We start from the raw sequence: 12,756 nt of genomic DNA, 5'->3' as shown, positions 1-12,756 counted from the left end.
TTCCAGAGGATGGGAGAGACTCTAGAGAAGTCCTGGAGGCGAGTATGGGAGGAGTTGACTAGGGAGCTGGAAAGCAGGAGGTCTAGGGAAGAGCGGAGTGGACCGTTAGGGTGCTATTTTGAGACAAGGTCTGAGATATATCCGGGGGCAGAGTTGTGGATGGCTTTATAAGTGACTGTTAATATTTTGAATTTTATCCTCTGGGCGAGTGGAAGCCAGTGTAGTTATTGACAGAGGGGGGTTGCAGACACTGAGCGGCTGGTCAAGTGAATGAGTCTAGCAGCTGCATTCCTGATAGACTGAAGGGGGGATATCCTGTGTAGTGGAAGGCCAATGATGAGGGAGTTGCAATAGTCAAGACGAGATATAACAAGGGAGTGGATTAGTAGTTTTGCGGTTTCCTTGGTGAGGAAGGGGCGTATTTTGGAGATGTTACGAAGATGAAGGCGGCAGGACTTGGATAGTGACTGGATGTGGGGAAGAAAGGCGATGTCCGAGTCAAGGATGACACCTAGGACCTTGGCATGAGGGGAGGTCTGGATAGTTGTGTTATCAATCTCAACTGAAATGTTGGGGGAAGGTGCATGGGCGGGAGGAAATATCATGAGCTCAGTTTTTGAAAGATTGAGTTTTAAGAAATGTTGTGACATCCAGGCTGATATGTCAGTTAGTAGATTAGTGGCACGCAAGGACACTGAGGGGGAGAGTTGTAGAGTGGGAAGATAAATTTGAGTGTCATCGGCATAGAGATGGTATTGGAAGCCATGTGAGGTTATTAGTTGACCAAGAGAAGAGGTGTAGATAGAGAAGAGAATGGGCCCAAGGACAGAGCCTTGGCGAATAGTAGATTAGTGGCACGCAAGGACACTGAGGGGGAGAGTTGTAGAGTGGGAAGATAAATTTGAGTGTCATCGGCATAGAGATGGTATTGGAAGCCATGTGAGGTTATTAGTTGACCAAGAGAAGAGGTGTAGATAGAGAAGAGAATGGGCCCAAGGACAGAGCCTTGGCGAACCCCTACAGAAAGAGGAAGAGGAGGGGAGGAGTTAGAATTGTAGGTGACACTAAAGGAGCGCATAGATAAGTAGAAGAACCACGAGAGAGCACAGTCTTGTAGGCCAAGCGACTGGAGTTTTTTGAGGAGCAGTGGGTGGTCAACAGTGTCAAAAGCAGCAGAGAGGTCTAATATCAAGAGTAAGGAATAGTGGCCATTGTTTTTAGCTGTTATTAGGTAATTAGTGAGTTTTAGGAGGGCGGTTTCAGTGGAGTGTTGAGGGCGAAAGCCGGACTGAAAGGGGGTCCAAAAGGTTTTCATTAGCGAGGTGGCAACTCAGGCGGTTGTAGATAAGGTGTTCTAGTAGTTTAGAGGTGAATGGGAGTAAGGAGATAGGTCTGAAATTATGAGAGAATATGTATTCATGCAGAATATGTATTGCACTTTTTGCTATGTATTCATGCAGAATATGTATTGCACTTTTTGCTGTGTATTCATGCAGAACGCGTGCATCTGGCACACTGTATGTCTGGAAGCTGGACCAGTTAAAAGCTTCATGGAATGCGTCTGGAAGCTGAGGAATTATTCTTCAGCTTCCAGATACACTGCATAGAGCTTTGATATTTCTGCATAGTGTCTGTTTTTCTATGTGTTTCTAAAGCAACACAACCCAAGTGCTACAGCTAAGAGTTGTAACACTAAATAAGAGTATTACAGCTTTTTTATATAATTTACCCCTTTATTATTATAGCAGATATTTACCAAGTTTTAAATATTTGCTATTATGAAGCAAAGAAATTCAGAGAACCAAAGGAAAATTATGTTAAGGGCAATCTGTCAGTGCTCCTTATCCCCACTGTCACTGTTCAGGTATTCTGACAGTGGCGGAAGCCCACTGTCGGAATGCAATAGTCCCACGAGGGGGCATGTCTCAATCCACCTCAATCCTAGCGCTGCATGACGGAATAAATGTCAGTCAAAGTACCGCAGCGCTGAATACTGAAAAATGGCCTGGATGGGAAGGGGGTTTAACACCGCGGATGTCAACTGGTTAACATGGATGGATAAAATCTGTTAGATTTCTTTTGAGCGAAATAAATCTATTAGTGTATGGCCAGCTTTAGAGTGGGATAGTTGATAAACTAAAAGAGATTTTTCAAGTTGTAATTAAGTTTGATGTTATATTATATGTTTTGGAATATCTTGAGTTCACGCAGTACAATATGTCCATGTATTTAGCAATTGTTAGAACACTTTTTTTTAGCAAGAAAGCAGATTGTGAAAAAATGAGTCAATGAGATGGCAAAAATAGAAAAAGTAACATATTCCAAAAGGGGCTGTATTTAAACATTTACAAGGATCTGGAAGAAACGGCTAGATGTATCGGGGCTACCGGTGTGATCGGTTGATTGTGTGATGTCGAGTGCGATTATTATTTTTCCTTTGCTATTCTTTCTATGTTTAAATGTAAATGGTATGTGCCTGTGTTGTTTTGCGGGGTTTTTCACGGAGTTAGGGGGTATGGCATTTTGAATGGAGGTTGAAACCAATTAGAGGTGGATCAGTGGATTAGGTTTAGATATGTGTTCATGTATTTCATTAAAACATTTTTTTAATTTAAAAGCTGAGAAATTCTGCCCTGTAGAGTAGCTTTGGCTTACCTTTTTAGCTGTTGTGCAGCTTAGGTTTGCCCTTATCCCTTCTGTATTACATGCAGTATCTGGCTGATAGGGCATGCCGAAATGTGTGCTCCACTGCAACTGTAGTACCCAAGGTTTGGAAAGCTGCATTACATAGTAAATCTCTATTGTGAACTAGGGTGCAGACAGGCTGATATTTTAAACTGGCTTAATTTGCTCCTAAACCAACAAGATCTAGCAAAATAACATTGAACTGCATGCTTAACTGTGTAAAAGCAGCCAGGTCTCAGCTGTGCATTATACTTGGACGAGAGATACAGTAAGTATGGTAAACACATTGTCCCCAATTTGAAGGAAAACAATGACTTCTTGTCAATCATGGGGGTCAGTAGTAGGGTTATACATCAGTGATGTTCACCCTGATTGCATTGAGTTGTACTTTCGTTGGCTGTTATATGAGAAGATGCTGCATGCAATCAGTGTGTGTGTTGATAGGAGTTACACACTATAGCTGTATGCTTATGAATAAAGCAGACACTACTGGGAATCCAAGGAACTAAACTTCTCTCTACCATCAGTTGAGATATCTGACAGTTGTTATCACAGAGCTTTGTATTATTGTTACAGAATTTGACTTAACGTTAGTTTTCCTACATATTCTCTCAACTGAGAATTAAGACAAACTAATAAGCTATAACTGTAGTTAGAACTGTATACATTTTGCAACAATATTACAAGTATGTTTGTGCAAAATGTGGTTAAGTATGTGTCATCTCTAAACAGGAACATCTGATTGAGAATGAGGTCTCAATACTGCGTCAGGTTAAGCATCCCAATATTATTATGCTCATAGAAGAGATGGACACAATAACGGAACTTTATCTGGTGATGGAATTAGTCAAGGTAAGAGGATTGTTCCAATTTCATTAATCATGTGTGAGCATTCTGTGGAGACTGTAATAGGATTAGAGGATTGTAAATTGGATGCCATGGTATATCCAATAATAGATTTTGATATATCCCAGTAAGAACACACTTGTTTAAACATTGCTGGGATTACATCTGAGCATTGCATAACATAGACCATTACATGATATATGATTGTGGTCAATGGGGTAAAATATTCTAAGTCTTGGTCCACCAGCAATACCTGTTAAATATAGCACCAGATATTCATTTAGCTGGTCTGAAAATGTCTGACCTATAGCCCATTGTTGTCTACATGACCTAAAATGTGTTGTTAAGCCTTTTTTCTTTTTTTTTTTTTATTATAGGTTGAGAAAAATCTTGAGAAGATGTACCACATATGTAGTATTATTACCTTAGGCATTGCTGCTATTGTGAACTGTGGGAAAGCACTGAGTGACATCCAAAACAAGCTTACCATTTTGGTGTACTGTGCTGCTTCATGGTTCCCCTTGCCCATCAATAGTCAAAGTTCACGTTTAAAGACACCTGAACTTTTTGATTTAGCTTTGGTCAGGGTATGATAAAGATTGACCTATCATTCACACAAATAGGTATTGCACCTAAAAACAGGCAGCCTACTTGTTTGAATGTATCTATGGTATAAATAGGAATATACTGGAAAATGAATTTCCCTGTACATAAAACTACAAAATTGTGTTCATTTTTAGGCAATGTCTGTTGACCACACACATAATAGTATATGCGTAACTAATATTTTTTACATTCTAAGACACATTTCTCCTTTTTCTAGGGTGGGGACTTGTTTGATGCAATCACATCTTCCACAAAGTATACAGAACGAGATGGCAGTGCAATGGTATACAACCTTGCTAGTGCGATGATGTATCTTCACAGCCTTAATATAGTCCATCGGGATATCAAACCAGAGAATCTATTAGTAAGTGGCAAGTAACATCATAATGCTCAATACATAGCGGTGAAATATTTATCTTGCATCTGTGTCTCTGTAATTAAACAAAAGATTTTATGAGGGCAATAATTAGAATAGAAAGTTCCTGAAAATAAGATCCTCACTTGCACTGTCTATCTATATTTCTGCAATAATAGAATATTACAATGTTTGTATGAATCTTTGCATAAATGTTACTCAGAAAAGTGTGCTTATTTGTAGGGCTGCGGAAATTAACGATTAATTTCTCGATTAATCGTTAAACTTTTTGATCGATTAAAATTGTTTTGATCGCTAATGAAAACACTCGCCTCTCCGCCGGCTTCCGGGAGTCCCGTCGGAGATCCGGTGACGTCACGGACATGGACGTCACCGGACTCCTCCCCCATTCCCCAAGTAGCCAACGAAGGGAAGGGGGAGGAGTCCGGTGACGTCGATGTCCGTGACGGCTAACAAAGGGAAGGGGGGAGGAGTCCGGTGACGTCGATGTCCTCTTCCCTTCGTTAGCCGACGGAGCTACTTGGGCCGGTGAGTTTGCCCAAGAAACCTTCTGCACGAGCGCCAGCCACAGACATCCCAACTCTCCCGGACGCTCCAGGAGTCTCACGCTATTAGATAGCGGCCGGGAGAGAAACACTTCCTCCCGGAAAGGTTTAATCTGCTCGATTAAACCTTTCCCTGCGATCGTTTTTTTTTTTCTTTTCTGAAAAGAAAAAAAAGGCATACGAATGCATAGCTAGATTCCTATTGGCTATTGCACTTTGCAATAGCAAACTAGCTAATGCACCCGGCAGAGGGGGACCTGAATTTTTCTATCAGGTCCTCTTCTGGTGATTGAAAACAGCAGAGGGCGGGTGCAATAGCTAGTTTGCTATTGGCTGTTGCAAAGTGAAATAGCCAATAGGAATCTAGCTATGCATTCTTATGCCTTTTTGTTTTTTGTTCTGACGACTGCAACTGTCAGAATACTAAAAAAAAACAACAACAAAAAAAACATGCAGATGGCAAATAAGCTATTGCTTCCTGTGCTATCTGCCATCATTTCAGGGGGGTGCTTTCTCCCAGCCCCCCCCTAATCCCTCCTCCGCGGATGGCACCTCCCTGAAATGAGAGGGACACCTCCATGAAATTGCTTTTTTCAGGTTGGGATCACTGCAGCCAAGGCATTGGCCTATACACATACAGCACAGCAATGAAGTAATAAAATGAACTAGGATCACACTAATCCAGCACGTTATTATTCTCAGTTGCCCCACTCGAGCGGCGGCCATATTGAGTGGGGCACGTGAGATTAATAACGTGCTGGATTAGTGTGATCCTAGTTTATTTTATTCATTGCTGTGCTGTATGTGTATAAGCCAATGTAGTTCGATCTGTATGTGCGTTATAATTAATCGATCGATTTTTAAAAAAAAATTGATTAATCGAACACGAAAATTTTAATCAGTAACAGCCCTATTTATTTGTTGAACATGCTAAAATAACAAACTCCTAAGAAAATCCTACTTTTAGAATTGTATAATACAGTGTACAGAATTCATCAGCCTTAAGAATGTAATAGATAACACAGTGTACATAGTGAAGCAGTATGCGGTGTGCCATTACATTGGGAGCAGTCAGCAGAGAAGTGTGCAGTTACATACCTGATGGCCATCGAAGAAGTGTGCTGTTACATTGTCTCCACTGTCAATGGAGAGCTCTGTGGGTGTAGTGGTGGTCAGTGGAGAAATGGTGCAGTGATGGTCATTGTAAGTGCAGTGGTAGTCTGTGGAAGTGCAGTGAACCATTATATTGGCAGTTATTGAAGAAGTGTGTGGGAGCAGTGGTGTTCAGTGAAAAAATCTATTGGTGCTGTGGCAGCCCATATAGAAGTGTGTATGTGCAGTTGCAGTAGACGTGTATGGTCAGAAATGGTTAGTAAATAAGTATATGGGTACAGTTGCAGTCAATGAAAAAATAAATGTTGGGGAATTGACATAATTTTACAAGTGGCAGTCAGTGGAAAAATGCAGGGGTATAATGGTGGTCAGTGGCGAAGTGCATGTCAGTCATTGTAGAAATGTTCAGGTGTAGTGGTGGCCAGTGGAGAAGTGTGTGGTTGCAGTGGGGGTCATATAAAGTTTTATATATATATAAATTCTAACCCTAAAGCCAAACCTCTGGAAATAATAATTTACACACTGCACTGAGTATGTAAATTAACATTAAAAAGACATATGTTATGTGTGGTGGGCTGCTGCAAAGTATACAGCGTACAGTATAGTATACGCATAATACTTCTGCTGGCTTCCAAGCGCTGCTGGGAGTGAAGGATGCGACTGGAGTGGAGCAATGTGCTCCAGTTGGATCTCTACTTATCTTCTCTATTGCCCATTCAGAAAATACCTTGTATTTTTTTTTGTTTAAATCCTGCTCTGTGTTTTTATGCAATTTCCAGCAAGTGCACCTTCCTTACAGCTTATTGGTACTGAGGAGAAAAAACAATCATACCATATCACATCAAATGAAAAAGAGAGACTGAGACCCCAAGCATAATACTTAACCTGAGCCCAGCTAAACGTAATCCTCAACTTCAACATACCCATTAACCTAACCCGTAGCTATTAAATAGTATCTAATGCCCAAAACAAACATTTTATATATTGCAGCTTACCAGTTCTTAGATGTGGTGGCTGCATTTATTTTCTTCTTTTGTTTTTTTTTCCCTTTATTTTTTATCTGATCCTCCAAACAACACATGCCCTGTACCTTTGGGGGAAGCCATAGGTGCCACTCAGGCTGGACTGCAAACATGTCTTCCTTTGTACATCTCCATTACATTAGGGCTGATAGGATTAGCAGTTTACAGAAGAAAGAAGATGTTATTTGTGCTTTCTGTTAAGATGACAGGAAGTGACAGACACTGTATTTCTGGCAAGATCAACAGGTGACTTTTGTACATGCTGAATATGCTCTTGCCCTGAAAAAGAAAGGAAAACTAGTGCAGCTACTATATCTAAGGGCTGGTAAGGCACAGTCTATTACATTTTTGTTTTTGGGTTTAGGTTTCCTGTAATTTAATAACTGACTCTAAAATGTGTCCTATCCCTCAGTTTCTAGTGAGCTGTAATCTAACATTGGTAATAAATATTGGTAATAAATATGACAGAAATGCTACCTATGCTTCTGGCAATGGTACCACTATGCCAAAAATGTTACATGTCTAAACAAACCTGAGCTACACCATATGAGCAATGAAAACAATGGAATCTGCCAAAGTATCCGTGCTATATATAGAGTATATACAGTATTTCTGTTGTACTGTTTTGTTCCTTCTAGTATTAGTCATACAGAATATCCTCTGCATGAACTGAACACAGTAAAATCCTTAGCGTGAACATGAGCAGCAGGGTAGAATGCTGAACTGTAATGGAAAAAGCAAAGGCATTTGATGAAAAAAGATTAATGAGGTGGTATAATTATTGCACTATGTGGCTTGGCAATACAGAAAGTACAATAGTCATTTACAATATTGTGGGCCATGCTGAACCAATCAAAACTAATGGTGAAATGTACCATGTTGAGTTTGGACAATACTGATATATTGGCTTTTAGGTAAATTATTGGTGTGCGGCATTCTGCGTGTTCTTCATACAGTAACACAGGCAGATGGAGGAGGGATCGGTATGGAAATCTTTGAACAAGTTTGATGTTTTGCAGTCTTTGCGTGACTAGACCGGATCCCTTGATAAGCTTTGGCTGTGTTTAAGTACTGAACTAAAGTGACAGTCTGTAAGAAGATAACTGGTTCTAAATAGGAGCAAATTCCATTTTAGAAGGGAATCCTTAATGGATTATTTTCAGAACAAGCCTGAATTGATACCACATGATTGGCATTTTAGGGGACATAATCTGGACTTTCTGAGCACCATTTTGATGATACTTAGCTGCCCAGCAGTGATCCCTTGAGGTAGTCGTCTTAAGAATATCTTCTTATCATCTCTCTCAAAGAAATTAAATGATTATAACGTTGGTAATCTGTTTTCTGGCATATACTTGTACTGACCTGATTAATTTAAACACATGTAAGAAAATACAAGATTGTGTGCACAGAATATTACCTTTTTAGTTTTCTTTTCAATTCTTATTTATTAAAACCCTCCTGGTAAGTGGGACTGTAATAAGAAACTTTTTACAGTAGTAGGGCAGGAGGTATCAGTAGTGGCAATTAAAGTTAACCTTTCATTATAGAAATACAGTCATGGCCATTGACACTAGCTATCTGGCTATCGGTATCTTTCTCTGATTTCAGCACTTAGTGAGTGACTGATCTGGACCATGTATGCGGCCAGTGAAGTCAAAACTCCCAAGCCAACAGATAAGCCTTTCAGCCAGAGAAATACCAACTGCTAAAAGAATTTGGGAGTGGCAGCACCCTTGTTTCTGCCATGACAAGTTCACTTTAAACAAGAATTCAGTTGTATATTTGTGTCTTCTTTTTAGCATGTAAACACTGAAGGAGAACTCACCATTTCTAAGCCACCTACAGGCGCCAGTCTGGACATAGATGTCCAGATTAAAGTTTGCAGGATCAGTAAGCAATTTGTCTAATATGTCAGTATGACATTGAGGTCTGAGAACTAGGAATGCATTCAGGTGAACATTCCTAGTTCCTTGCTGCAACATTAACAAACATTCTCACTCATTAAAGTCACAATGACTGGCTCTGATAACAGGAACCCTAAATGTAGATTTCTGCCATTACTTGCTCTTTTTCAGAAGTCTACTTGGAAGGCACGCACACAAAGCTAACCTTCATAACCATGTTTGAACAAATTTAGATGATAAGGTAATGTTTTTTATTTCAGGTTTGTGAATATCCGGACAAAACTAAATCTTTAAAGCTTGGAGACTTTGGCTTGGCAACTGTAGTGGATGGTCCCCTGTACACTGTGTGTGGTACACCAACATATGTCGCTCCAGAAATAATTGCAGAAACCGGGTAAGTTCTTAAACCTATCTCCTGCGTGTTTGGTCACTTACTGTATCTATTACTGCTACCAGGAGAATTAATAATAAAATGATTAGCTGACAAATAACAAGCATCATATACTGTATGTGCATGATCCTTCTAATTGTATTTTTTTTTCTTTTTATAGAAAAGTCTGTTTTTATATATCACACAAAATAATGGCAGCCTAAGCTGTTTTAATAGATATTTCTCATCACCTTGCTTTTTACTTCTTCAGGTATGGATTGAAAGTTGACATATGGGCAGCTGGTGTTATCACGTATATCTTACTGTGTGGATTCCCACCTTTCCGCAGGTAAAATCTCTTATATGAGAAAAACAAATAGCATTTTGGCTTAGCACGTTTAATCTGACATTCACAAAACATTTACTGCAAGTGAATCTTTCTGGGGTATGGGTGTTTAACCCTTTTACTGCTGCCATTATATGCCAACGCATCAGGGCACTGTAAGCAGACTCCCAGCAGTCTGTTTTCATGTGTAATGCCAACTGCAAAGCTTTTACACTGGAAGCAATCATTCCATGTGCTGTCAGAGGTGATTGCTTGGTTATTATACATGTTGATGTATGCCTATAAACTTTGTATTGGTGCCAATTTTCGCTACTTTTCTGAGCACATGCTCCAACATATTGTATTTCTTTGAGTTTGACAATGAGCGCTTTCATCACTGGCTGTAACTCAAATCAATTCTTTGGAGTACCAGACCTGGAAAAAACATGCAGAAAATAAATTAGTAAAAATTCCTTGTCCCTATGCTTGGTCCAAGATAATGACTTAGAATGTACTGAAGCCAAAGTATCAGCAAGACAGTCAGTAAAATATCATTTCCAAGAGGAAGTGTGAACAATGACAGTCAGCATATTTCTTTTGTGGCCAATTAAACCCATACACTTACCAAAAACCACAAGAAACACGTAGATGTTTTTTAGGGCTCATTGGTTTTGGCCAGTGTTATTTATTCTTAGACTTGAGGAACACATGATATAAATGCTGAGCAATATTTTGTTTAAACCTATTGTATAGACCAGGCTTCTGTGTACACACTCACTAGGACCCCTGGTACTGGCCGTATTTTGTGAAAATAATACATATACAATACAAATCAAAAAATACAAGTATATCCAATATACTAACTTAACTTCTCCCCCAATAATGATCATCAGACAATAGTTGACTAATCTGTCTAAAATCCGCTGGGTCAGGAAATGGTTATCATTTGTGGGCACTTGTACCCATAACCCACAGTTGTGATTGTCCATATAGTTTAAAACAGCCATTGGTTTGGATCATGGCAGCACCTGGACTTTTGCTTGTAATCTGTTTTTCACATAGTAAAGCCAGTCATGGCTGCACTTTATACAGTATAGCTTTAACACGTTGTATGTAGCTCTCTACCTTCTTCCCCAATATAGATTATTTGAATATCAACTGATGCTGAGACTTGAAACACCCACTTTATAACATTTTAGGACATTTTTAGAGTGGTAGGGGACCATGAAGCATGGGGATGCAGGTATGAGTAGCAGGGGAGTGGGCTATTAAATTAACCTGTTACATTAGAGCAAAACAGGAACTTTAAAGTATTATATTTCTTATTAAGACAGATTTATTGAAACAACAGATGAGTAAAAAGTACACTTATATCTAATAAATGCATGTATATGTAGGAAAAAGATGTCATGCTTTATAGATTTATAATAAAGTGCTATGAATACATTTATGGGAAATAAACTTGCACTCCCTATTTTGCCTGTACATAGAATATTTAGCTTTGCTGTATTGTCACTTATTTTCTGAGCACATCAGTCTGCTTCCATGTCACAGCTAACTAGTGACACTGGAACACACAGTGACCCTATACCAGTTACATACCCCTGGCTGTCAGAGATATTAATTATTATGAATATTTCACATCATTCATATATGGACCTCCGTTAACAGAAATACCTAAGCTGAAACCATAATGAATATGTATAGACTGTATCCAATTTAAATTCATAATGAGAGACATAATTATTATTATTATACAAGATTTATATAGTGCCAACAGTTTGCGCAGCGCTTTGCAATATAATGAAGACATTACAATCACAATACAAGACAAGATGGTAAGGAGGGCCCACAATCTAAAAGGGAGGGGCAAGTGATGCATGAGGAGGTAGCTGTTTGGGGATGAATTGTTTGAGAACGTGATGGTTGAGCGGTTAGGTTGAGGTGGGATAGGCTTCCCTGAAGAGATGAGTCTTAAGATTTGGGTAAAGAGTTCCAGAGGATGGGAGAGACTCTAGAGAAGTCATAGAAGCTAGCATGGAAGCAGCTGAGGGAACTGGAAAGCAGGAGGTCTTTGGAAGAGCGGAGGGGACGGTTAGGGTGATACTTTGAGACAAGGTTTGAGATACAGCCGGGGGCAGAGCTGTGGATGGCTATGTAAGTGGTTGTTAATATATTGAGTTTTATCCTTTGGGCTATTGGAAGCCAGTGGAGGGAATGGCGGAGGGGGGTTACAGACACTGAGCGATTGGTTAGGTGAATGAGTCTAGCAGCAGCATTCATGATAGATTGAAGGTGGGATAGCTTGTGTAGATGTAGGCCAATGAGGAGGGAGTTGCAATAGTCAAGTCAAGAGATAACAAGTGGTTCTTCACAGTTAGAGCGGTTAGGGTCTGGAACTCTCTGCCGCAGGAAGTGATTTCAGCTAAGAGTGTGGATACCTTCAAGAAACTCCTGGACGAGTTCATTGGAGACCATAACATAAAGGGGTACAAGTACTCTTAAGAGCAAAATCACACATGGACTCGTATACACGCACACACCTGCTCAAACATAAATGCATACACGCAATAGGTTGGACTTGATGGACTTATGTCTTTATTCAACCTCAAATACTATATAAGTGAGTCGATGGGTAGTTTAGTGGTTTCATTGGTGAGGAAGGAGCATATTTTGGAGATGTTGCGAAGGTGAAGGCGGCAAGATTTGGTTAGTGATTGGATGTGGGGATGACACCTAGCACCTTGGCATGGGGGGAGGGCTTGATAGTTGTGTTATGAATCTCAAGGGAAAAGTTGGGGGAAGGTGCACGGGCGGGAGGAAAAGCAAAAAGCACACTATTTACATGATTATTATACTGTATATGATCCACGATTCTGAATATCACCTCAAAAGTTATTGACCCAGATTGTACCCCCCATAAAAATAACATACATAAATCTTCTGGTGCAGAGTTATTAT

At 39.8% G+C, this 12,756-nt stretch overlaps 1 protein-coding gene across 4 annotated transcripts in view; it reads left to right on the top strand.

The window, feature by feature from the left end:
- Positions 1 to 12,756, top strand: part of DCLK2 (doublecortin like kinase 2) — a 98,893-nt gene that overhangs the window by 73,383 nt on the left and 12,754 nt on the right. For all 4 annotated transcript variants that reach the window (XM_018561303.1, XM_018561305.1, XM_018561301.1 and 1 more), the window contains 4 exons: positions 3,418 to 3,537; positions 4,355 to 4,501; positions 9,361 to 9,494; positions 9,742 to 9,819. In XM_018561303.1, the coding sequence (XP_018416805.1) occupies positions 3,418 to 3,537; positions 4,355 to 4,501; positions 9,361 to 9,494; positions 9,742 to 9,819 (479 nt within the window). The remainder of the gene's footprint in view (positions 1 to 3,417; positions 3,538 to 4,354; positions 4,502 to 9,360; positions 9,495 to 9,741; positions 9,820 to 12,756) is intronic.

This window comes from Nanorana parkeri, unplaced genomic scaffold (genome assembly GCF_000935625.1).
Source record: "Nanorana parkeri isolate BGI_ZX_2015 unplaced genomic scaffold, ASM93562v1 scaffold514, whole genome shotgun sequence".
NCBI classification, from domain to species: Eukaryota; Metazoa; Chordata; class Amphibia; order Anura; family Dicroglossidae; genus Nanorana; species Nanorana parkeri.
This window is presented reverse-complemented; position numbering and strand designations above follow the sequence as displayed.